Genomic DNA, 27,224 nt, shown 5'->3' with positions numbered 1-27,224 from the left:
AGCATCTACGTAATATTTTCAGGCTGCCTGGGCTAGAACAGTGCAAGAAAGCTGCATGAAGGATTCCTGGACATTTACTTAGAAACTGCTAAAACTAGATGCAGAAATGTGTCTTGTATTGGTAATAAGAGACTCCTATAGAAAGCCTTATGTATCCTTCATATCTGTAAATGACTAAGTCCTATAGCTTATGCCTGCACTTCAAAAGGACATTAGTTTTCCAGACTAAGCAGCCCTGCATCTGGCATTTCCCATATAATTTGGTGGTTTTCCTCTTCAGTCGTATTCAATTAAAATCAAGACTAGGAGTAATACAAAAAGTCAGCCTTAGAAGATGCACATCTGCATATTCTGGGGGAAAATCCCCTACAGTTCTGACTTCACTTGCAGAAGAAAGCCTAATGCAAAGTTGTATTTCACTCACAGACTGCATATAAGTACTGGTCAAGCCATGGGCAGTATTCTGTTTGGTCATCCTCTACAATTAATCCCTTGCATGAACATGAATTCAAGTCATTGCAACTGTTTTAAGTACATTGATACTTCACATATTTTAGAATTACTAGTTTAATCACTGGGAACACTGATTTCCACATCTGGAATATGTTCTGTGCACTTTCAGTTGGGAAGACCCTGAAACCACTAAGATAATTTTGACCAAGCAACAATGTACAGAAATACTGCCATGAAATGAAACCAAAGCTTTCATTTAAAACACGCAGATTAGATACACTTTCACTAGATTTATATATATATATAAAGTTTTCCTTTCTCTACCAAATGTAAATAACACCACTGACAGCAATCACTGTAAACAGATCCAAAGAGAAGAATCTATTTAGAAGCAATAGTTGAAATAAAGTGGATTGATTTCTGATTAATTTGACTTTTTCCTGGAAACACACCAGGATGATTTAGTAAATGCAAAGATTCAACTTATTTATCATCACTAAGAGACTTTTATTTCTGCCTTCATGACTTCCTTTGCACTATTTAGAACAAGTTCTACTCAAACAAAGCAGAATAAAAGCTTCTATCTAATAAACTTTACCACAAGAGACACACAAGAGGAGTCATAATAATGTGCTGCTTTCCAACATGATTAACAGATCTCATAAGATATTAAGACTGTACTTGGTCTCTCTAAAGATACCAGAATGCAATGACTAAAAATCCAAAACAGGCAACAATTTAATCATCTATTACTACATACAGCAAAGGTCAATGTTACAATTACTGCTTATTTTAATGGGATCTTAATTATTTCAGTAATGAACATACTCAGTTATGTTACTTCATTGTATAAACACAAGATACATGTAACACTCCTTACCAGAGATGGTCAGCATTAACGGCGTCATCGTATACCAAAATATAGAGACAAAAGCCACCAACCACCAAGGCGTGGAATGTGGACACTGTCCTAAAAAAGAGATTACAGTCACAAGAAGGTACTGCCACTCACAACTGTCTATACTGTGCTTAAGCTCTCAGCTGCATCCAGAACCTCTGTGAAAGCCAATCATCTCTTCTTTATGCTACATCCAACCATAATACAATGAGAGGTGGGAAAAACAGTCAAAAAGAAGGAATCTATTAGATTGGAGCAAGGGGCCTCTTAAACAGAACACAAGGTCTTAAAGTAACAGATTTTCATTTTCCCCTATATGAATGAATCCTTAAAGACAATATAACATCCAGTTCTCTAACAAATACTTGCTGTGTTGTCCCATTTTGCTGGAAAATCTGTATGCAATCCACATTCAGACTGGCCCACGAGTCCTGCAGCAAGTTTCTCCTTTCAGGCACCAATTTAATAAGATGACCCATAATAAATGTGCCAAGTAAAGGTTTTGAAAAGAGGGGCATTCAATGAAAAACCTATCAAGGAAAGCATCAGAATTTCGGGTGCATTTGGAGTAGATTCTGGTTGTCAAAGAGAAAACTTGTATAACAAAAGGTTGTAGCTGAGTATCTGAGGTGTAACAGTTACAAGTTCATATGAACTAGCAGCTCACTTTGCTTTATTTACACTCCTCTTAAAGTTTTGCTTTATTTACACTCCTCTTGTCCTATATAAAGTCACACTAATCAGAGTTGCCTTCTCCATACTTGGGTACTAAACACTCCCCCTTCCCATCTAAATGACACCAGTCTCAAGTATACAGGGTGCATGCACACCGTAGATAAACTCTGAATGTTAACAAGCACTTAAAAAGAACTACCTATTTACAGAGGCCCTGACAGGGTTTCTGCCAGCACACAGGACATGGCCATTCCTGCCCTTTGGAGTCCACACATATTCTTGGAAGGCAGAACAATGCAATGGGCATGGGTCCAAAACATGTCACCTTGTTCCTCTAACCATGGGTTTAACACTGCTAGAAAATGCATCTAATCCTGTGTTGCTGCTGTTTGCTCTCCCAGTTCTCAAGTGTGGCTAGGAAGGAAAAAAAATGTGCTAAAATAGCTCTACTGAATCATGGATACTCTTCAAAGATGAGAACTCCAAGTTTGATGCTGTGTCATCAGAAACATCTTTGCACCACATTCACAGCACGAAAAATAGGCACACAAATATATAGATGCTGTTATTTGTTATTTTTGTCTTTGTACATATTAAATACATGTATTTGGAAGTAATTAATATTTTAAACATGCATAAGTCACTCTCAGGAGTCTCAACTCCACCATGCAAGATTTGAGAAAACCATCTTACTCCCTCTGGAAGACTCTGTAAAGACAGAGTAGGTTGCAAACAAGGGTGATGTTCTCCTTAATGTGCTTAACATAAAGTTCAGTTAGCTGTGAATGCTGTGCGTTCACAAGAAAAGTCTCTATTTATGACTTGTTTAAAGAGTATCATCGTGTTATTTTCAGCACTTTTTCAACAGTGTTCCAAAAAATGAATGCAGATTTATGCAAGCTGTATAGTCAAATGTAACAAGCTGGAGGATAACATTTACTAACCAGTAGCCACAGGCTGCTTTTTTGGTTAAATCTTTTTATCTATTTAATAAACAGAGAAAATTTAAGTTACCAGGATTAAGACACCTGCTCTTGCAATACAGAGTTAGCAGAGAGCTAGGAACTTTGCTTTGTCTTTGAAACAAAGCATGGCACATAGTATTAGCATTTGAGAAATGCCTGGCAGTTTTGAACCTGAGGAGAAGATAATGGTGAAACAAGTAAAATTTGTCTTAAAATATATAGCTCAGTTGCAATTTTTCTAAGGAACGGCTCCTTATCCAAATCTTAGTGTTTAGAATACAAGCTATACACAAGCACAGCCCATGAAGGGGGAGAGGATAAAAAAAATCAAAAGGAAGAAAGGAGCAGACTCTCTGCAACTCTGGACTTTGAAGTTGCTATAGAAGAAGGGGCAGAAGAAGGGAAATAGTGCAACACTTAATTTCAATATAGAATCTAGGTCAAGCTGTCAAGCTCCACACAGTTCTTTGAGAATACTGACAAAGCTTGTATCCTTTAACTCCTTATTAAATCACAAAGAAACAAGTTGCACTGATACGTTGCATACTTATTCCTTTGTTGCTGAATATACACATACTTACCAACTGTACAATTATGTATGAATAGAAGAGGTGACAGGAATTTATGCACAACAAAATAGTTCTATTACATTTGCGTCAAAGTACAGTTTTTTACTCAATTTGAGCATCTGCATACTTAACATTCCAGAAGCAATTACATTATTGGTTCTTAACTCTTGGAAGGTCCGAATGAACAAATTGGCAGCATGGAAAACACAGTCCAGAGCTGCAGTTCTAATGTTTGATTACAAAACCCTCCAAACTGTAACAATGCATTTTCAATGCTGCGGCTCATTTCAGGCAGCTGAGCTGATAAAAATGCATAACCATCCTCTGTGCCAGTTCTGTTGGCAGTTTCCTTCAGGCCTGCCAACAGAACCATTTGTGTGAGCGCTCCCTACACCAGTTCAATATAGGACAAAATAACCATCTGCTTTTAAATCATTTAAGCTAATCCAACTCACTTCACTGGGAGATAGTAACTTTATCTACCTGCACACCTGTCTACAGAGTGCATATATGTCCATCTACATCCTCTGAATGTGTAAGATGCTCCTTGGGATGCCTCTTTGTTTTGGTGAAACACTGGAGTGTTGGGGCAGTTTGACAGAACACTGGTTAACAGAGTTAAGGGTCAGTCTTATGCAGAAAGGCATGCACAGTTAGACTTTCTTTCACTTTCCTCAGGTATAACATCAACAAGCTGTGGATGAATGATAGGTTACGTGTCATGCCTTTTAACTCCAGAACTGGATGCAGCACTGGACCATGATTCATTTATGTGCTAACATCTACATCCTGCTATCGACCCTAAGAAAAAACTTGGAAAGAAGTAAAAAAAGGTGCTGTATTAACTTGAACAGCTCACTACAAAATAGCCCAGAGATTACAGCGCAGGTTATTTCCAGCGAACCTGCTATGTGTGAGACAATTCACATGTTATTATGCAAAGCTGTTACAACAGCTACAAGGCATGGAATAAGTTCTCAGAAAGCCTATTATGTAATTCTATGGTCACTTGATGTGGCTTAGAGACAAAAGTTCAGCTCCAGCATGATAACAGTTTAGTTTAGCTTCCCTGTCTGCCTGTATTGTCAGTTGTAACACAGAGATAACCCTAACCTGCACTGATATCACGAACTGGCATCCTACAACATTGTTCTGGCAGATAGATAATTAGTCAAAGATCAAACTGAAATTAAGATGGTGCCTTTAAGAACATTGCAGGTGGACATTTGCCAAATGGAAAGGCAAGACTATTTGAGTTGCTAATGCTGCCTAGAACAATGGAAACAACTTTAGAAGTATCCACCTGATGCTGCCTTTAAATAGCACTGAGGAGAAAAACCTGCAAAACATTTTAGAGTTACAATAGGCTACTCAAATATAAAGTTATACTCTATCAATTAATTTTACCCAATGAAGCTTGTATACTATACAGAATCATAGAATGGTTAGGGTTGGACCTAGATGATCTTAATATTCTTTCCAACCACCAATATATACCCTTTCAGGGTAATATATTACAAATAAAACTCATTTTGCTGTATTTCCTTTATGGTTCAAAAGGCAGAAAAGCACCCTGATTCACAGGGCTAAACACATATAAGAGATTCAGATGCTGACAATTCCAGGTAGATCATTAGCTGGATTTTGTTTTGAACACTCTTACCTTGAATTCCATTCAATCTTCCTTTTTTGGCTGAGACTGTTAAAACCAGGTGTTATTCGTGTTGACACCCAAGAACTTAAAACATGGAACAGGAACTGAAATACAGTAAAACTGGCAACAATAATGCCAATAGTCAGGTTGCTGAAGGAAGCCATTGTTCTTCAGCCTGTGAAGAGAAGAAGGCAGCAATTTAGAATCACAGAATGGTTTGGGTTGGAAAGGACCTTAAGATCATCCAGTTCCAACCCCCCTACCACAGACAAGGACACCTCACCCTAGGCCATGGTGCCCAAAGCCATGTCCAACCAGGCCATTTCAGTCCCTTCTCCACTGAACTATTTTAAGCAGCCACAGAAAGTGGTTTTGACTGCTAACTTCTCAACAGGAATATTGCTCACTAAAAGTTTCATCTTGCTCAACATTTCCACCTACACCTTAGTAGTTTAAAGTATCCCCAAACTTACACATACTACACATTTTCATTGCCTATAGTTGTGTGCATTTTATCTACACAGAAAGGGCAGGAGGACCACTGACCAGTGCAACCACTAGCTCAAAAGCTTCCACTCCTGTCCCAAGCTGCTCTAGAGTTAAAATTGATCTCATTCTTACCAGACTGACTGCTTCCAATAGGGTTTTAAAGGCAACAATGAAATTGGATAACTGCTGTAGTAGAGAGATTCTCAGGTCAGCCTCAGGAAGCAACAGCCTCACTGCAGCTTTATGTTTGTACACTTTAGGGAGACAGCAGTTCTCAGTTTGCACTCTGTTCACAGATGAGCACATAGGCTATTGCAGTTGACCTTCTTTTTCTTCACGTTAAAATCTGAACTTCACACCATTTCAGAGCACACTGAGAAGTTTCCTATCATCAGAGGCAACACACTTTTCAGGTGATGGGTGTTTAGCTATTCCGTGAGGTCTAAAACAATAGTCAATCAACTCCAAAGGCAAATGTCAGTCTCTTAAATACTTCAGTCATTCCTCCCAAGTCACCAACGTTTTACAACACACAAGCCACAAATTTCTGCCATAAAATCATAGAATCCCAGACCTGTTTGGGCTGGAAAGGACCTTAAGATCATCCAGTTCCAGCCCCCTGCCATGGGCAGGGATGCCTCACCCTCACCCAAAGTTCTGTCCAACCTGGCCTTGACATACATATCCGGCTGGATAGTGTCGTGTTTTATATCCCCAGACTGGCAAAGATTACAAGCTCATAAAAAGTCAATTTGTATGAACTTGAACAGAAAAGGGGGGGAAAGGCAAATGGCTTCATTTAAAATACTTAAATAATTATTTTAATAGCTCCTATGCTGTCACTTATAGTAGTTTTACAAAAGAAAATAACTAAAAATAACATGAAGACTTACGCTGGCACAATTTGATGTTACTACAACAACCTAATGGTCAGCAAAACCTGATACAATTACACAATGCACTTACAGTTCACATGCATTAGAGATTGAGGGAACATGCCTTAAGAGTTTTTGAAGTTGTATCTGCATTGCAGATAAAAAGAAACTTGAGCCTGGGGAGGGCAGAGCAGAAAGAGAAGCCCACCACTTGGAATAATAACTTTTCAAAGCATTAATTACAGTATTCTCACTTGCTGGTGTAAATGGTGAGTATATTGAAACACAGGTTCCATTTAAACTTAGAACTTTAATGAAATGTGTATTACACACAGATCGGGGACAACGTGTTTTTGTCTTCAAAGATCTGGAAGCAGAAGGTTCAATGATCTCAAACTTTTTTCCCCTCCTTCTCTTTCTTTTCTTCCTCAGAAACTGAAGAGTAAAAACAGAAGGTGAATTACCTGACTCTGACTGGTACCCACAGTAAAATCTACAGCTACATAAGCAGCAGAATGCAGAGCAAATAAGAGCAGATTTGCTGAGTGAAACCTGCATCCAGATCAGGGATTTCAAGTGTTTGCTTCAGACCAGCTTTAATCCTGTTCTAAGGACTCTGCAGTTGTTAGATTGCATTTAATGTGCTATTCCTGCTCAGTATAACCCAAAAGGCACCCAGCTGGCATGATCTGGGACAGCTATGCATCACAGACTGAAGGGCAGTAAGCAGGGGGTATCACAAGATTCCGTTCCCAAGTGCATTTTACTTACTCCAAACTCAAAAGTTTAATGTACACATGCTGCAGTGCATTGCAACAAACTTGAGTTCATTCCAGTTGTTTATCTGATGGCCTGTTCTAGTTCCGCAGCATACATCCTATAGCACACTCTTTAATGCTAGCCTGTTAAGACTTCCAATCTGTCATGGCTTAATCCCAGCCAACTCTATCCCAGCCAAAACCAAGGCAATTTCAAACACCATACTGAATGTATACTATACATTCACTGTTCTCTCAAGTACTTTAACTCTGTTCTCCGCATACTTCTCCACTTACCTCCACTGGTCAAGAAGATACAAAATACAACTCAAATTTGATCCCCTTTTTGACACAGTCTAAAGTACTAGAGACAATGGGTGTTAAGGTTGATTTTCTACAACTTTTCTATCTGAAGAAATAAAACAATTAATTCTCTTTATCTCCCAGTTTAAACCCACTGATAAAACACTGTGGGGTGTTCATTTCAGAATCTGCTCCCAGGGACAACACTTCATTGTTACATCATCTCATTTGTACTAAGCAAGTCCTCTTTTGGACTGTGAAAGGAAAAAAACACAGCTGGTTTCATTCCTAAAGTGAAGGAAACCAAAATGAATGTCGAAGACAATTCTCTTCAGAAACACAGCAAAACATCAATCACACCTACATCATCTTTTTAACTAGAACATAGCAATTCTCATGATGCTACCCATTCTATTCACCTGCAATGACTATATTGGTACCTCTGAGCTTCAAAGCCACTGACATAATCTCTTGGACAAAAGAACCCTTTGTTTTGTCTCCTTAGTACCTGAAGATTTTACTAGATAAGTAATGTGTCGGGGTGTGACAAGTTTTCATTTTAGTACAGGAGATTATGGAATTAAACAGAAAACCACCCAACTACCTCTTGCAAGAAATGCATTATAAAACCTCATCTTTTTACTCAGGAGTCTGTACAGGGAATTAATTTTAAGGAAAAGCACTTGCGTGGACATTGCTTGATCTGTCTTCCAGAAGTATCATACTCCTGTACCTCCCGGAAGTCTTAGCAGCAAGTACAGACTGTGATGCATGCAGAGGAGAAAGGTATGATGGTAGCAGAGAAGAAACTAGTCACACGGCCTCTGTGGCTGGTCTCACAGATACTCACAAGCACTTTTGCAAGAATGATTTCAGAAGATGATTTCATACATGTTTATCAGGATGACACTTAAATACACTACATACCAAGTCCAACAATAATGTCATGCTTTACCTAGGCAAATTTAGAGTGCTGTATTTTCATGCAATTCAAGGACCAGGTGTAAACACAGTATTTCAAGTGAGATGGAAGAACAGCTCAGCTATAAATGCTTTCTCATTATCTCTTGTTTTCAAATATATCCTGCTTAACATGAAAATTAATTGTTGTTTACCAGATTTTATTTCAAAGAAAAATCATTCCTGTTGGTGAACAAAAGCTTATCACTTAAAAGAAACACAATATTACATATGATTTCTTCACCCTGAGGACAATGGCCAAACTTAGTATGCCAAAAGCAGCTTCAACTACACTGTTTTTCTACCCCTCTGTCTTCTTATAGCTGTCCTGCAAGTCTGATCAAGATACAGAACTTCATGGATTAGATATGAACAGACACTCTATCACCTAAACTGCATAGCCATTGATTACCATTCAGTCTGCTGATATGGTTTTTGAGCTAGTGGAAGGCTGGGTAAGGAGGGAGATGTAGTGTAAGTATGTTGTAAATCAGGGAAGAAAGTACTATACTGAGGTTGGTTCTTCACCATTAGTTTGTTATCAGTAGCCTTTTCCTGACTTACACTAAGTCACTGTTTCAACCATGCAGCTGGACTGTGATTACAAGTGATGGGAACTTCACTCCTGCAGCTTTTCAATGTAGCCTTTAGGTAAAGAAGTATCAGTGAATACTTCAACAATTTCCAGCAAGGTATTGCTTACACATGTCTAGCACAGTACCATGTTATTCTATGGACCCCAGTAATTCTGAACAAGCTACTAACACAGCTTTCAACCACAGTAAGAACTGGAAATACATTCGGCAATCAACATGCTGTGGTTTTCCTACAATTCCATTTCTACTTGAAATTAAGAAGAAAAAGACCAACAATATCAAGACCCAACATTCATTCACCCCCAATATGAAACCATCATGAACTTCTAATAGAAACACGTCAGTGCTTACTGAAAGAGGATAAAGGAGCGCAAGAGTTACCTAGCATTGTACCATCAGTGGCATTTAGCATTTATGTCCTCATTCCACTGCTTCCATGTCAATTTTCACATCATAAAACCAAGAACTGCAGCTGCACAGCCACACAACATAGGTGGCAGGTGCAGAAGATGGCATGAGGCCTGCAGGCTTTACTCCTTTCAAGGCTGGATTTCAAGATGAGTTGGATCAATGTCCAAACAAGATTACACCGTAAAGCTGCTGGTGATACCACGGCATCCCATCCAGCCCCATGCTCTCCTGATCGGTTTAGAACTGAGAGCCAAACCCAAACCCTGTGAAACTCACCACACTAATCCGCAGGGAGATGCGTGGGACTACCGACTGTTTGCACAGTTTATAATAAAACATCTGCAGTGCCCGAGTTTTGCTGTGCTTCTATTGCTCCGAACAGATCAGACATACTGCATTCAATGTCTTAGCTCAGTAAGCACCGTTAAGGAGAAATGCAGCAAACCCCAACCTATTCACAGCTTAACCCGTTCCCGTTTCTACCTAAGGCTCCCCAGACCCCAAACTCCACTTCTCCTGCTCTTAGAACGCCAAACCAACCAGCGGGTTAGGCACGCTTTTAACATGGACCGGGTAAACAGGCAGCGCTGTGCGCTGCGCTGGCATTTACCTACATCCATCTCCTCAACCCCGCAAGAAGTTTGCAGTCGGAACGCAACAGGGAGGAAGGGAAATCACCCCCTCAACCCCTGAGGGGGCAGCGAGCCGCGGGGGTACCCTCCCCAGGCCGGCTCCCATAAAGCGCAGCGCTCCCCCGCAGCGGACATTACCGAGCTTCCCCCGTCAGCCCCGGCGGCTGCCAGGCGGCAGCAGGCAGCGCTCGGACCCGCCGCGGCCGCTGCACTTTGCGCGGTCAGACCGGGCTGTGGCCCGCGGATCCCGGGGGGCGGCGCCGCGCCGGGGGCGGCCCCTCGGTGAGAGAAGGAGGCAGAGAAGGGGCTGCACCGCCCCGGCCCCTCAGCGGCCCGCTGCCCGTCCGCCTCACCTGGGAGAGGGGCTACCGGCTCCGCGGCGCCGCCTCCGCCATGCCTCCCCGCGGCGGCGGGCACGGGACAGCCCTTCCCCGGGCGCAGGATGCTCCGACTGCGGCGATCGGGTTTCGGCGGGCGTCGCCTTAAAGGGGCCGAGCCGCCGCCACCACCTGCAGCCGGGCTCCGCTCGCCGCCACCGCCCCGCCCGCTCGCTCTCCACAGGGGCTCCTGCCGTCCCTCAGCGAGGCGGGTACCTCACGGCCGGGGCTGAGCGGTTGCGGCGCGGAACGGCTCCGTGCGGCAGCGTTCTCCTGTACAGGGGGCCCATTGTCTGCAGGGTGTGACGAGAAGCGCGCTGAGGCAGCCGGCCGTGCCCCGGGGAGCCGTTCGTGCGCTCCTCGGTAGCGCTGCGGAGCAGAGGGTAGCACCCGTCATGCGGAGAACAGGTATTGCGGATGTTGGCTGGTGGTAAATTAAATGCTGTGAGTTTTGTCTAGTTGTTTCTCATTTTATGGTTTTGAGCTGTTGTGTTGAAAAATAAGCAAAAAATATGCAGGCAAAATTAAATGTGATCATGGTAAACAGTTTTTTTCACAAGAACACATAATCATAGAATCATGTCATGGTTTGGGTTGGACAGGACCTTACAGCTCATCCAGTTCCAACCCCTGCCATGGGCAGGGACACCTCACACTAGAGCAGGTTGCTCCAAGCCCCTGTGTCCAACCTGGCCTTGAACACTGCCAGGGATGGAGCATTTACAACTTATCTGGGCACCCTGTGCCAGTGCCTCAGCACCCTCACAGGGAAGAGCTTCTGACTTAGATCTGACCTGAACTTGCCCTGTTTCAGTTTGAACCCATCACCCCTTGTCCTATCGCTGCAGTCCCTGATGAAGAGTCCCTCTCCAGCATCCTTGTAGCCCCCTTCAGACACTGGAAGCTGCTCTGAGGTCTCCACGCAGCTTCTCCAGGCTGAACAGCCCCAGTGTTCTCAGCCTGTCTCCATACAGGAAGTGCTCCAGCCCCTGATCATCCTTGTGGCCTCCTCTGGACTTGTTACAGCTCCTTGTCCTTCTCATGTTGAGGACACCACAACTGCACACAGTGCTGCAAGTGGGGTCTCACAAGAGCAGAGCAGAGGGGCAGGATCACCTCCCTCAACTGCTGCTCACATTCCTGTTGATGCAGCCCAGCACATGGGGGGATTCTGGGCTCAAGCACACACTGAAGCTGCCTCATGTTCAGTTTCTCATCCACCAACACCCCCAAGTTCTTCTTAGGGCTGCTCTGGATCACCATAACTCTTGGCATGCTTCTACCACTATACATGTCCTAAACCACCTCAATTTTCCATTAAGGTGTCCTGATCTTTCTGATAATTTAGGAATTCTCCTCTCTCAACATAACATTGAAGGTGTTCATGTATGTCCTACACCAATTAAGCTGCAGCCAACAGAGAACTTGCCTACCCCATCTATGTACACCAGTCCCTCTTGCAGGATGCCTCCCATGACAGGAACACTGTGGCTTAAGCCTGAACAGGAACTGATGTTGGCTTGTCTCAAAGTGCCCACCTGTGAAACGCAGAGACTCAGGTGCTGATTACTGCAGCATTGAGCCATTCCTGGGAGGTGGGCAGGGCACACCGCCAGCACCTGTAACCGAGTCTTGGCTTCATCTTGGCTCAGTCTATTATTGAACACAAATCAAATGGTGGGTAAGCATTTACATCAACATTGGAGCTACTCAAGTTTGATTTCCTACAGGCTTGTGTCTTATGGTTGACCAGGTTGTAAACTGATCAGCAAAATTCCACAGGACATTCTCAGCTGAGTGAAGGAAGAGGGCCCATTCCTGCTTCCAGTCTTCTGCCATTCCAGAAATAGATGGTCAAATAAAGGGAAAAATATCAACACAATTTGCTACTGAAATGGGGATAAAAGCCTCATCTTTGATGTTGTATCAGTTTATTCCTCATATAAAAGAAGATTTCAACCTATTTTCTATGTCTACAGATTTAGTGAAACAGAACAGCTGCTAAAACCCGAGAACTGTATGGGGGGGATCATAAACCACTCTCAGGAAGACACAAACTATAAATATTCCATGAGAATTTTTTTCTTCAGTAATTCACCTTCCAAAGAACAGTCCTTACTTTTTGCTTAATCCAATATCACTGACTTTCCCATTTCTTTATGCATATTCCTTGCCCTCTTCAGTTGTTAACAGCTATGACAACAATCTTCCATATGGACCAGCAGTGGACCTGTGGGGTGCCAGAGGACCTGCAGTGGCCATGAGGGCAGGAATGGTTGTTCTCAGGCCCACCAGTACAGGCAAGAATCTTTCCACTCACAGTTAAGAACTAAAAGCTCTGAACAAGCTCTGGCAGATTTAGCTGCTGTGTTTTAAAATGTTGTTTATTCCAACTGCCTGAGGTCACAATCACTCTAATAGAGCACAACAGTGAAAGCAGGTAATTTTTTAATGTGCCAGCCTGTCACTTGGGGTCTCCACCATAAGAGTGTGGTAATACTTAGCAGCAAGGTAAAGCAGACACTTGAGAGTAGTAATGTCTTAAACTGAACACATAACTTTGCCAGAGACCACCTATCAGAGCCGTAAGCCTCAAAATAACCCATCACAATTATGCACTTTCTGGTTAGGAAACATCTAGAAGACAAAACAGACTTCCCTCAAGCCTCCCTAACAGGGACTGTGTAGCACACAATCCTACGAAAGATTTCTTCATCCTGGTGCGCTGCGTGGGTGAAACAAACCAGTCTGACCTGCCTCACTACTCTCTCCTTGGCCCATGCCCAGTGTGTTGTTGAGCACACAGCAGATCTTGACCAGAGGCAGTGCCATCTTTCAGCAGCCCAATGACACAATCTGGGTTGAGCGCTGCTAACTGTAGAGCTGAGAACGGTGATGCACTGAGGACTCCTGCCTGGCAGCTGCTCTCCATGTGAGCATACGGCAGGATATTCTCAAGATTTTGAGGAATTTGCTGGCTATGGGGGTATGAAGGCCTTGCAGTAGACGGGAAGCCTGTAGACATGGTTAGATATGGCTACCATAAGTCCAGGTTGCTTTATCTGTCCTCTTTTGCAATCAGAAATGCTTTCCAGGAAGATTTTGAGAATGGCTTGTATATCTGCTATATACAGGTATCTAATAATCTTCTTAGATTGGATGTTACTGCTTATGTGCAGCAACCTCACCTTGGATGTCCCATGTCCAGCAATCCCAACGAGATCCTCAAAGCCAACAATCAGAGCAAATACATGCCTGTATTGCATGTGCAAAGCAATTCCAATAAAACAACTCCTAAAAAGTGTTGCTTGAACTTACCACACCATTACTTTGAGCATTTACACTAAGTCCTAAAAGTTTAAGACTTACTGTACTTACATGATGGAAGCTGTGCACGTATTTCTGCACCAGGTAGGATAAACAGTTGCTGTACAGTGACCACAGTTTGGCTTTCATAACTAATACACCTTTTCCTCTCTCCCTTCTGATTTGCAGCTATCTTTTTACCAGCAGCTGCAGAACAAAGTTGCCACCACTAAAGGGTAACTGTCAAAAACTTCCTCAGCAACAAACACCATTTCTGAAGCCAAGCTTCAGCAGGGCAGGGAAGTACAGGCAATGGGCTTGCTGAGGTAAGGTGTGGAACAGAGATTTCGGAACACAGGGCAAAACATAAAATTATATTCCATGTTGATAGATGGCACATATCATAGAATCACAGAACCACAGAATGGTTTGGGTTGGAAGGGACCTTAAAGCTCATCCAGTTCCAACCCCCTGCCACAGGCAGGGACACCTCACACTAGAGCAGGTTGCTCCAAGCCCCTGTGTCCAACCTGGCCTTGAACACTGCCAGGGATGGGGCAGCCACAGCTTCTCTGGGCACCCTGTGCCAGCGCCTCAGCACCCTCACAGGGAAGAGCTTCTGCCTGAGAGCTCATCTCAGTCTCCCCTCTGGCAGTTTAAAGCCACCCCCCTTGCCCTGTCACTACATGTCCTTGTCAAAAGCCCCTCTTCAGGTTTCTTACTGAAAGCTGCTCTAAGGTCTTCCTGGAGTCTTCTCCAGGCTGAACAAGCCCAGCTCTCTCAGCCTGTCTCCATAGGAGAGGTGATCCAGCCCTCTGATTATGTGCTGAAAGACCATAGGGAAGGTAGGGAAGACACGTAAGTGTCACAGTAGCATTCACAGGTAAAAGCATAATTCTGTTGACTTCAGCTGAATCATCTTATTTACATTATGTAAAAGAAAAACTGGGCTCTGTTCTTCATATATGCTTTAATTACAATTAAGCTTCTTGGTTCTATTGATTATTTTCAGCTTCCTGCTAATTAGGCTCAGGAATTCCATAAAGGAGGGACAAATTCTGCTGAAATGGATGGGGTATGCTAAGAGAAGGTAGCTCAACATAAGTTCATTGAAGTCCGCAGTAATCCACTCTCAGCCAAGCTATACACTCCTGCTCCATACCCTTCTCCTTCTGTAATTGCTTGCAGGGTGGCACTTTAGGTATGGTAGAAATTTGTTGTCAGATGACTGCTTGTAACTCCCCCTAAAATCTATGAGAGGGATGTGACCATGAATAGAAAACTACACAGCAGCCTTTCCTAAGTACAGCTGTAATTTCAGAACTGTGCTTTCTCAGAGCTGAGCCTGCTTCTGCCAAGAATGAAGCCTTTCTCATGACTGCTGTACTCAAAAGTGAGGCACTAAAATACTTTTAGAGCATTTGAAAGTTATTTCAGCTGTGGTTTTGAGCTTACAGAGGATGTAACTAACCTTTCTGCCTGAACTTACCAATGGCAGGAGGAATAGAGTCTTAATGAATGGTGAAAGCCTAATGAGTTTATGAAAGAAATTACATAACATGGTGGTGTAGCAGCAGTAGATTAAACTCAGTGACCTAAAAAATGTTTGGATTTATTTCTGTCTTAAGAAGTTCCGAGCTCTGCCTGTCAGTATCAGGAGATATTCCCAGAAAAATCAATTATACATGTAAGAAAAAATATCCCAGGGAAGAAAGAACATATGAAAGAGCAAGCACAATTGTCTTTTCACAGCACTGAGAATTGAGAGTAACTCCACTGAAGCCAAGGAGTTACACTGTTGTGAATGAGAAAAGAACCAGCTCCATTGACTGAAATTATTCAGGCCACCCAAGAAGTCCAATCACAATAACTGTGGGCAGCTAATATCACGCTTTTAATTCAGAAAGCCCAATACTGAAAAGAGGAAGCTGAAAAGAAAGTATCCAAATTTGGGCTTAGCCAAAAAAAGAAAGCTGAAAAATAGCAGGAAAAGGGTGAATGGAAAATGGGAAAAAAAAATCCATTTCTATAAAATCTTCCCTCACCCAAAAATATCTATAGAAAAACCAGAGTGACTCTGCTTGCTTTTTTGTTTAACTGAGTACATGCAGGATGTTCAACAGCTGCTGAGTTGTATGCTTCTCTGAATGAAAAGTGCTAGCTTCATTTGCCAAACAACAGACACATTTTGTGTGTTGATGCATATTGTGTTAAACCTGCTCAGATTGAGAGCTGCAGAATGTGAGCCTTACCTTTCCAGCATAGGTCACTGTAACATATTCTGTCCCATTTTCAGGTAGCAGAGTACTAAACAATTCCTTCACTTGGCCCTGCTGTAGTTTGCTTCCTGTAAACACACTCTCCCTTTTTCATCTTGGATCAGTCAGTTTAGCTTTCCTAGCTCCTGTCACCTTCCCATTTGAAATAGCATTTCTGCCAGCAGCACTTACTGTCACTAATGGAACAAAGGCTTACTTCTGGGAAGCTCTCTGGTCACTAGCCCTTCCTGTAGCTCCATCTCCCTTCTTCAGTTTCCTTCCAGTTTTGCTGTCTTTTCTAGTTATCTCTTACCACACGCTGTCTCTTTCATCTAGTTATACCCCACTTGCATCCTCACTCTCTATTGGTTTTATAGGCCTGAATATAATTGTCCAGCAGCTATTGAGGACCTGTAAAACAGCACGCTGTGAGTTTATTCTGGTGCATTACAAACTTCTATGCTGATGCACTATGTCAGTGTTATGACAAGACATCAAACCGCATTAAGGCAGATGTGCTGAATATGATCCATGGAACTCACAGGAACTCCATCCCTGTTTTTCTTTCCCAGGTCATTCTGTCTCCCCTTTTCCCCCTCTCACATTTATTGTCTATTTTCTTATCACCTTTTCCTTTTCTGTCACTTTTCTTCCTCCCCTCGCTTCCTTCATTGTCCATCTGACATTCCTCCATGCATTTTCTTTCCTGTCAAAGTGCTTGCACAAAGGACTATAACAGAGGCAGTGATGCAGCTTTGTTAAATGTGTCCTTGGCTCTTTGGTAAACAAAGCTCCACCTGGGTGCATCTTTGGGACCTGCAAACTGAGGGTCTACAAAGCACTCCATTGCCAAAGGCTTAAACCAGAGAGCTCTGAAATTAACATGAGTTCTCAGCTCCCTAATCTCCAAGAAACAGCAGGAAGAAGCTTGATGAAATAATACCAGATTATTTTCTTCACATGCACATTTCCTTTTGCTTTGTGAGAGTCACGGCTCTTAGCAACAAGAGCACTGTGGAGCAGGGTAGTGACTAGAATTCAATGATGTCAGAACAGCAGAAAATGGAAGATGTACTTTGTAATAGCATGCAACTGAAAAGCATGAAATTGGTGCCAAGCAGTGCTAACAACAAATTATTTCCCAACAATTCAACAAGCAAAGGGTCAGAAAGCAATAATTTTTTTTAAATGTTCATACTGTTAATTAAAATCACCATAATTTGAGACCAAAACAGTGCTTGCTGATATTTGCTATTTTGTGCTATTTTGTTTTACGTGATAGCATCTGATTTTAAGGAGCAGCACACCAGGTAAAAAGACAGTGCACACACTTGGGGTAGTATAACTCATCTGTATGCTAAAGATAGCTTCTAAGCCTTGCTTAGATCTGTCTAAACTTTGGCACAGGCCGTAGCAGCTGCACAGCATTTAACTCTGCCTCTTTCAGCATTCACCACAGGGTGGAAAGAATGGTTTATGAAGATGTTTTAATGACAGCCATGCAGGCCTGAAAAGGTGAAGGTGTTTCTTGAAAATATAGTTTCCTCTGTAATTTTTTCAGGTTTTACAAGAATTTGTCTATCAGTTTTAGTGCTTTTTTCATCCTCTGTTGATCTGTGAAAGCCTTGAGGAAACAAGGCAGGAAAATGACGTAGCGGCACAGGGATACAGTGAAACCTGGTGCACACTCACATCATCTATCTCCAAATGCTGTTGAAATCCATCAAAAAACCCTGACTAAGAAAACAAGGAACTGTTTTTCACATAGTTCTCAAATAGAGTGCTCAATAATACTTGTAATAATTATATATTTCTTCAGAGAACAACAGGATTTTAGAATTCATGTCCTTTACAGCTTTTTTATTTCATATTTTGCAGTAAATAGTAACATGGTGTAATACATTATTTCAAAAGGGAATACTATTATAGAGTAAGTCTTAGGAACTTCTAAAGTCCTAATTTGGTCAGTTTAGTACCCCCAGAATGTACTATTTATCTTCTTTTATTGCTAATAATGTATTCTAGCAGGGACCCTCCTCTTAGCAGTGCTACTTGTTAATATTGTCATTATTTGCACATTTTGAGTTGCCACTATTATAAATTCTTACCTAGAGCTTAATTCTTAGTCTCCTTTGACAACAGCAAGTGTAGTGATTCCCCCTCTCTCTAAAGCCTTTATCTGCTTGTTATTTGATACAGACTTCTCCCCTCTGTGCAAGTCCACCCAGATGAAAGAAACTGTGCTCTGTACTATAACTTCCAAACCTATGATTTAAGACAGCAGTCCTGCTAAGAAAGATACAAAACCAGAATAAACAGTACATTTAAATACATTAGTGTTAAACCACAGAAGCTTGCCTTTCAGACCAAGTGGGGGATTTATTTAGGTTTCCACTTTCTGTGACACTATTCAACACCATACACATTTTTGCTGATGAGCAAAGCTTGCTCTGATTGACTTACTCAAGTGTCTACAAATATTAGAAAAATGTTGCATATAAGACCCTAGGATAATTAAAAATAAGAAAAATACAAAAATAATCCTAATTGTATATGTGATATGTACAAAGTTTCACCATCAAAATGTATCATGCAAACATTAACAAAGGATTTGAAAAGTCTCTTTGTGAATGGAACCAAACATATTGTCCATCTGAATAAACTGCATTGTAACAGACACTAATTGCAACTTCCTGGTTGTCATGTTTTGGTTTGGTCCCCCCACACACACACCCAGTACTGCACATTTATACGTGTTGTAAACATTTGCTGTAATAATTCTAATGGGACTGCTTCAAGAGCCAGCATTTCAACAGCTGCGCGTTTGATTTGCTGAATAATGGCTGTTACACATCTGGAGTTCCTCTGGTGGGGTCCTCTTTTTCTATATGGATATTATGCCCCAGTGGAAACAGGAATTCAAGATATCTTGGGCAACAGTACCTGCACCCCTGCAGAGCAAGATGTTCTAGCCCAGTGCAGTGTTCTGCAGTGCGTAAGTCAGATGTGTTCTGTACTCCAGGCATATGCATGGAGTGTTAAGACATTTTGGACTCACTGGAGGTGCCAGACATACCACGCAGCTAGTCTATCATGTTCAGAATTAAGACAATTACATGCTTATTTATACAGGGCATCTGAACAAACTCATGTGTGCAAGTTATCCTACAGATAAATATATGAAGCCAGGTGCTGGAGCAGGTAACGCTCTGCACCTCATGTAATTGTATCTTTCCTTAAAAAACTACATGTATCTCCTTAAAACAGGAACAGTCTTTTCATTTGACTTTTGCACAGTGTCTTCCCCAAAGAATTCCTGCATGCTGCAGCAATAAGAAACTGAATCTGGATGAGAAAACAGCACTTCATCCCCCCCCCCCACCACTGTGGAAGGCTTCTTGTGATCTGATTCTTAACTACAAAAATACACTGCAAAGGGAGAAGGTAAGTCTGGGGCAGTAACTCTTCAGTTTCACTTTGAACAACCTTTTCTTTTTGCCTTTGTGTGAACAGTACTCTTTAAAGGTGATTGCGCTTCACCTTACAGTTTCTCAATTAGATTTCTTAAAATACCATAATAATTGAGGCTTATACAAGCACTTGACTTGACTATTATCTACTTAAGAGTTACTTATGTTTAAAATTGTACCAGTTCTCAAACACAAAGCTACAATCAAAAAGACAACATAGTTTGTCTTTGAAATATTCAAAAAAGACTATCAAAGCACTTGTAAGAGCCCTGTTTGAAAATTATTTCTATTATTTATTTGCCTCTGATCAGCAGTAGGAAATCAGAAGCTGTAATATAATGCAATACTGTATTTTCAGTAATATGTTTATCATCAGCCAGCAAAATAATACCATAAATTAACTCCAAGAAATTCTCATTACCACTGTTCAACTCACAACAACAGGAAACTCTCTTGACACCTTAACAATGCATTACATTCACAATAACTAATGCAAACAATGTTTCATTTCCAGACATTTGTTTAAGCTGTAATACAAGAACATGCCCATACTGTCAAGCATAGAGAGAACTGTGTTACACATCACCAGCAGTTGATGACAAAAAATGGGAGGGGTATCTGGTTTTAAACCGTATGTTCTCACATAATTCAAGACTGGTAAAACATAGTGCAGAAGGTGAGTTACACTGGCTATAGCTGAACTCACATCGTACATATTGCCAACTAAACAGAAGCACTACATTTAGATTTCAGAATTTTCCTATTATTTCTTGCAAGAATGATACACAAACATACAGAAAGTAAAATACCGAGAAAACTCAGCCAGCTCCTGCAAACTCTATAAAGAATTGCATTTATCTCCATTCAGAGCTAGTGGAGTTATTACATTCCATTGACTTTAACATTATGTGGACAAATCCCCAGACCTACAGCCATTCCTAGCACCATCCCCAAAACACTAGTCAATACATGACATACTTTTAAATAGAACTGTATAAAGAGAAGACACAAGGAATGCAGGAGGAAAAGAAAATGAAAGACAGTGAAGAGCAAAACCAGAAAGCAGGCTGAGAACATTGGGGCTGTTCAGCCTGGAGAAGAGAAGCTGAGTGGACACCTCAGAGCAGCTTCCAGTGTCTGAAGGCAGCTACAAGGATGCTGCAGAGGGACTCTTCATCAGGGACTGCAGTGATAGGACAAGGGGTGATGGGTTCAAACTGAAACAGGGGAAGTTCAGGTTAGATCTAAGGCGGAAACTCTTCCCTGTGAGGGTGCTGAGGTGCTGGCACAGGGTGCCCAGAGAAGCTGTGGCTGCCCCATCCCTGGCAGTGTTCAAGGCCAGGTTGGACACAGGGGCTTGGAGCAACCTGCTCTGGTGGAAGATGTCCCTGCCCATGGCAGGGGGTTGAAAGTGGATGATCTTAAGGTCCTTTCCAACCCAAATAATTCTATGATTCTTTGTTTATTCTTTTTGAATATGACTAGTTCTTTCCAGTGCCAGCATGTACATAATTCAATGCTAGACCTTTAGAAACTTCAAGAGCTCAGAAAACCATCCTCACTTTCAACTCAGGAACCTATCTTTGTACTGGGGTGTATCAGCCCTGATGCATTTTGTACACTCATGAGGAGAGGATGGACAGAGTGTAGAAGGGTGAGAGGCCTTTCTCTCAAGCCTAAGAGTGCTGAGGGCTGAATACTGAAATCTGGAAGAAGACCTGTGATTGGCAGCAGCAGCCCCCAAATACCTGATTTTCAGTATGAGAGAAGAGGTACACTCTGATACAAGCTGATGGATGAGACCAAGCTATCTCACTGCCCAGGCAAGGGCTGATTTTCTGACAGCAATTCTCCTCATCCTCCTTACAGACCCCTGAAATACTCAGGAAAACCCCAGCTGAAAAGCAGCTGTGAATATGCAGAGAACCTACATCCTAACCCGCAAGTCTCCTGCCAATTTTGTTTAAACATTATAAACAGACATAAAGACCTATTTCCAGGAGGATAACCTCAGAATCCAAATCTATTTCTAGAAGTACTTTTATTGAAAGGCCTTATTTTTACAGGGTGAATGCCCAGAGCCACCCACGTACCACAAGGTCACTCAGGACTTTGAAGATGTGACACAGTGCTCTCTTTCTCCTGGCTTTTTAAAGAGATCAAAGAACATCACTTTACATTATGTCACAGGGACTGCTCCCTGTGCATGCTACCCAATAATTATAGCAAGTTACAATATGTAATTTTGGTGCCCTTGCTTCATAAAATCACACTCAGAATGCACCCAAACGATTACCAAACTTGTCACTCAGAAGGCACCCAAACTACTACCAAGCCTTATGTCATCAAAGCTACACACATGGGCTTCCTAGCCACGCTGTCAGATGTGGCAGGTTAAAGAAACATCTGCTTGCAGTGGGGCTCATGCCTGTTAGAGAAGAACATTTTCTTCACAAATTGCTGCTTTGATTCTAAATTCATACATGGTACTTAGATCCAGACTTCTCCCTCCACTCCCACTTCCAATGACTGCATACAGAGAACCTATCATTGCCAGAAAGAAGGAATTCTTTAAATAGTGGGAGGGAAGGTTACCTTATTTATTGAGTTGGTGTAAACTCACAACTGCTTTGCTGTCTGGCGGTGGAGTTAGACACCACAGCTCAACACTGGAAATTAAAGCGTAAGCAATGGCAAATGTGAATGGGAGAAAGCATTCATTTTTAATAGAGAATAAATCTCATTATTTGGGCAATTTCATCCCACCCTTTTGGCTATTTGGGACAAGCAGTGTTTAACTGTGTGCAAATGTTGCTTCTTCGTATCTAAACAGCCATCTTAAACATATATGAGATGTGCCATTGTACCAACAAACACAACACTAACTGTAATGTTAACATAAATATTGCAGGTGTTGTTGATTACAAATACAAACCAGGACTATATAAGATTCCATTCCTATAACTGTAATGAGTCACAAGAAGGCAAAACTGCACTTAGCCCAATGTAATTGAAAGTAACTGCTGCAAAAAGGGACAAGTTTCGCCACAGCCTGGCTCTGATAACAAACATCCTAATTTCTGTCATCAAGTGAGAACAGCCAGCATCTTATATATTAGCTTATATATCAGCTGTCTGCTTCATCCTGTTCCCAGTTGATTCCCAATGGTCTAATCCACTGATTTAATTAAAAATCCATTTCCTTCCCAACAGCAGGCCTTTTTGCAGCTTGAATTTCTCATTTTAAAGAGGAATCATTAGAAACCCAGTCAGAAGTCTTCAGGTTTTCTCTAATCAAAGAGCACCATATCACTGCTCTTTATGTTTCTAAACACCTCAGAAGCACATAAAAATAAGTAATTTTTTTCTGAGAAAAAAAAGTTTACTTCTATAACATACTTTGTTTTTCAAATCACTTCTGCTATGAAGCTATTGTGCTAAGAACAGTATTTAGGATTTAATGCATGGCTGAGGTTTAACATGACAAATGGCTCCACATTACAATTTTTCCAGTAGCAAGCCTGAGAAACAGGTTCCTGCCCTTTTCCTCACCCAACTCCCTCTACCATTGCAGTAGTTTACCTTCAGTTGTGCTAATGCAACTGCTTGTAGAGCTGTACTCTAAGCCAAAACAAGGCAAAATTACCTCACTTAAGAAAACAATAGTACAATCACTCTTGTTCATGAATCTACTTTGAGAATTCATAATTAGAAGGAAAAAAAATCCATTATTCACAATGCCAGTTAAGAAATCATTACTCTAAAATGTATTTCAGTTGCATGGAAAGACTCTCTTGTTTAACAGTTAAAGTTAGATCACTCATGAGTGGAATCTCAGAATGGGAATGACCATCAGATAGCCAAAGCTGCCTATATTTCATTTCAGGGAAAAAATACTTTTGCTAATAGTCCAATTGCAGCCTTTCCTATTGGAGCCAACAGAACCTGAAACACAAAGAAAGCAAGCTTTCCTCAGCTCAATTTAGTACTCACCAGTGTAACTTTCAAAAGGAGACATGCACCAGATGTACTAGCAAGCTTCTGCAGAGAATATTCACATAAAAAGGATAGCAGCAAGTTTTTCTTTGGAACATTGTCTGACAAGCAGTAAATGGAAAAAATATTACACCATCTTATAAAAGCCTGTTTTTTCCTATTGAAGAGTTTCAGGGTTCTCTTTTGGACAATAGTGAGGCATTCCTTAGAATGAGCAAGGTTTATTGCTTCTCCAGTAAAGAAGTTCAAAGCTAACTTCCTGCATCAGCAGCAGTTACCAGAGACAGCCCTTATTATTACTGCCCTTGCATCACTTTCTGTCAAATGACTTTTCAGGGCAAGTGCTTCCTCCCAGACAGGTTACATGTTCACTTGCAGTATTACTGCTTTCTACAGCTACCTGAAAGGAGGATGGAGACAGGATCTCTTCTCCCACGTAACAAGGGACAGGACAAGAGGAAACGGCCTCAAGCTGCACCAGGGCAGGTTTGGATGCAGCTGAGGAACAATTCCTTCCCCAGAGGGTGCTCAGGCATTGGAACAGGCTGCCCAGGGCAGGGCTGCAGTCACCATCCCTGCAAGTGCTCACACACTGTGGAGACGAGGCCTCAGTATCATGGGTTAGTGGTGGCCTTGGCACTGCTGGGGTAAGGGTTGGACTGGATGAGCTTAAAGGGCTTTTCCAATCTGGTTGATTTGATGATTCCAGCTTTACAGACTGGAGAATGGTATCCAGTACTAGCCACTGCCTTCCTCACAGAAGTCGTATACTTCACTAGCTCCACATTAGTTAGCTAATGTGACCATGATGTGCTAAACTTTGGAAGAGTAACTCTTTTTTCATGCTAACTTTCACGTGCGTGTCTGATGCTGAGGCAAGGTATTCTCAAGGCACTTGACAGATAGCAGTCAATCACCAAGCATGCAGCCCAGCTGAATGAGTGGAAAGGAACCTACTTGCTTCAGGGCTCTTCCAGTTCTTTGACTGAAGCCTCCCTGGTCCAGAACAAGAGAGCAAATACACAAATACATCTATGTCCTACTGAGAAAAGACATAAATAGCAGTGTTGTACTGTAAATGGGTTCTACTTAACCTCCAGGAAGGGAAAAAAAATACCTGCAAAACTTTATGGTGACTAGGTTGCAGGCTGTTGCTTCACTCTTAAATAATTGCTTTAACCAGTGTCACTAAACTCTTCTCTCAAGCCTTGTAATCTGTTCTGGGTACTACTTGAAAGCTATATGCCTTATTCAACCAAAATCCCCAACGAGTAAGAACACTTCCAGCACTTGTTCTATGAGTTTATGAGACAAACTTGCTGGTTAGGTTTTTAGACTCCTTGAAAGTCAGGACCTTTGCTTTGTGCCCAGAAAACTGTCAAATCCTCAATTTCTACTCCAAAAGCATCACTGTTATTGTTCCTCTTGTTTGTAAATGCCTGGTGTAGGGAAAAAAACCCCACCTTTCCAACTTTACTGGCTCTAGGTCTGTTTCGCATTACTTTCACCAAATAGCCTTGCAGAAGAACTCTCTATAAGAAGGGGAAGTATGTACATGCAGAAGAATTAATGTGAAAAGGAGAAAGTAAGTTGAAGGGGTTTATATAACTCTCTGCTGCTGAGATTCCAGGGCTGTTTCTCTGAATAAAATGCCTAATACAATGCAGTTTTCCACACTCCTTACAGTAGGAAAAATAAGTGCAAAGTAAGATATAAAAAAGCCTTGGGGAAAAAATCCTTTAATAAAACAATTGCTAGCTACACCCCCTGTGGCTACCTGGGATACATTCTACATCAATGATGTTATTGTCACTGAAAAAGCTGCAAGAGGGGAAAGATCACCACAGAAAACATTAGTATTTAAATTGCCTACAGAACTTATTGTCTTGTTTTAACATAGTAGCTTATTTTCTCAAAAAGGGCTGTGGTGCTTTCTTTCTCTTTCTTCTGTAATTTAGAGACTTGAATCTCTATTGTCCCTAATTCTTAGGTTTATGTAGCCAATTAAGTGGAAAGCAAAATGAATTCATGCATCATCAACAAAACTATTAATTAAAACCTTGTTGCTTCCAAGTGTCAATGATGATTAAGCAGTGAGGTATTCTTTGTGAGGTTACTCATTTGAGTGGAAGGCCTTACCATAGTAACACTGCTTTTAATAGTCTCTGCTTAAAATAACCTCTAAATTATATGTTGCACTGGTGTAAAGAAAAACAAAACCTAACCTGTAGAACTGTGAGACACGAAGCAGAAAGATTCACTTTACTTCAGACCCTAACATGGCAAAGGGTAGCTAAAAAAGTGTATTGATAACTTGTAAATTATGCACTAACTATTAGAATCTACGACCGACAGAAGTTTCTGCTAAAAATGAGAAAGAAAAACCCAGCTTCCAAGGCTGGTGGGGACATAGAAAGCCCAACTATTTCAGAATGAAAATAAACAGCCAGATAAACCATAGCAGACAGATGCAGTATTGCACTGCGTCTGATCTATTGTGTTTGTGCACTTGAGGTACAAGTGCACAGCTCTCATGCTTCATATGCTTGACAAGTCACCCCATAAAGCAATAGTGTCAAACCACTCCAAAAAGGTATAGAGTTCACTGATCCTGGTTCAGAAGAGGAGGGCCTTGGTCTGTAGCAGATAATTTAAGGGCAATGATGAACAAACTCTACTGTTTCCTAGTCCTAAAATGCAGTATCTTACTCTTTCTAGCAAACAAATATCTCGGATGGGATTAGTCTGATGGCTGAATCATCACCATGCCCCCAACAAAGAGCAGCTGCTGACAGAGATGGAAAGAATGCTGATCCATCATTCCATACTTCTTACTCAAATAAAAAGCTAAAGCATTTACAGTAAATAAAACAAGAATAGCGAGACACAGTGAAATATTAACAGTCTTCATTTTATGTGTTATTGTAGGCATACATAATGTAAGCATACATACCAGGGTAAAGATTATGCTGCTCATGCTTGCCAGTTCCTGCAGGAATCTGTACATGCCAGTTGGAGCCAAACGACTGCTTCTTCAGCCTGTGTTTCTGCACTTATAAATTAATTAAGGCATCAGACCTCTTTCAGCAGGCTGCAACCCATGTAGAACAGGCAGACCAGGGCCCGGAGGCCTGGCTCAGCATGTACCCTGTGGTACTTATTTACCCTTCAGGTCAAGCTCTGACACATGAGTATTTATAGCATCATAGAATGCATTACATGGGAAAGCCCTTTAAGCTCATCCAGTCCAACCATTCCCAGCACTGCCAATGTCACCACTGAGGCCTCGTCTCCACGGTGTGTGAACACTTGCAGGGACGGTGACTGCAGCCCTGCCCTGGGCAGCCTGTTCCAATGCCTGAGCACCCTCTGGGGAAGGAACTGTTCCTCAGCTCCATCCAAACCTGCCCTGGTGCATCTTGAGGCCGTTTCCTCTTGTCCCATCCCTTGTTCCTTGGGAGGAGAGCCCAGCCCCCTGCTGGCTCCATCCTCCTGTCAGGCTCCCTGTAGGGAGAGATCAGGTCCCCCCCGAGCCTTCTCTTCTCCAGACTGAACTCCCCAGGTCCCTCAGCCGTTCCC

At 41.8% G+C, this 27,224-nt stretch overlaps 1 protein-coding gene across 2 annotated transcripts in view; it reads right to left on the bottom strand.

The window, feature by feature from the left end:
- TLCD4 (TLC domain containing 4) overlaps positions 1-23,833 on the bottom strand; it is a 34,907-nt gene extending 11,074 nt beyond the window's left edge. Inside the window, exons 1-3 of one of the 2 annotated variants that reach the window (XM_005146539.2) lie at positions 23,643-23,833; positions 5,224-5,389; positions 1,334-1,423 (exon numbers count right to left, since the gene is read on the bottom strand). In XM_005146539.2, the coding sequence (XP_005146596.1) occupies positions 1,334-1,423; positions 5,224-5,378 (245 nt within the window). In that variant the 5' untranslated portion in view covers positions 5,379-5,389; positions 23,643-23,833. Of the gene's footprint in view, positions 1-1,333; positions 1,424-5,223; positions 5,390-10,591; positions 10,643-23,642 lie in introns of those variants that run through there. The other variant, XM_034064059.1, reaches the window with a different exon arrangement.
- Positions 23,834-27,224: the final 3,391 nt, after the last annotated feature.

This window comes from Melopsittacus undulatus, chromosome 6 (assembly GCF_012275295.1).
Source record: "Melopsittacus undulatus isolate bMelUnd1 chromosome 6, bMelUnd1.mat.Z, whole genome shotgun sequence".
Taxonomy (NCBI): Eukaryota; Metazoa; Chordata; class Aves; order Psittaciformes; family Psittaculidae; genus Melopsittacus; species Melopsittacus undulatus.
Note: the sequence above shows the minus strand (reverse complement) of the source record. Positions and strands in the feature narration are given on the sequence as shown.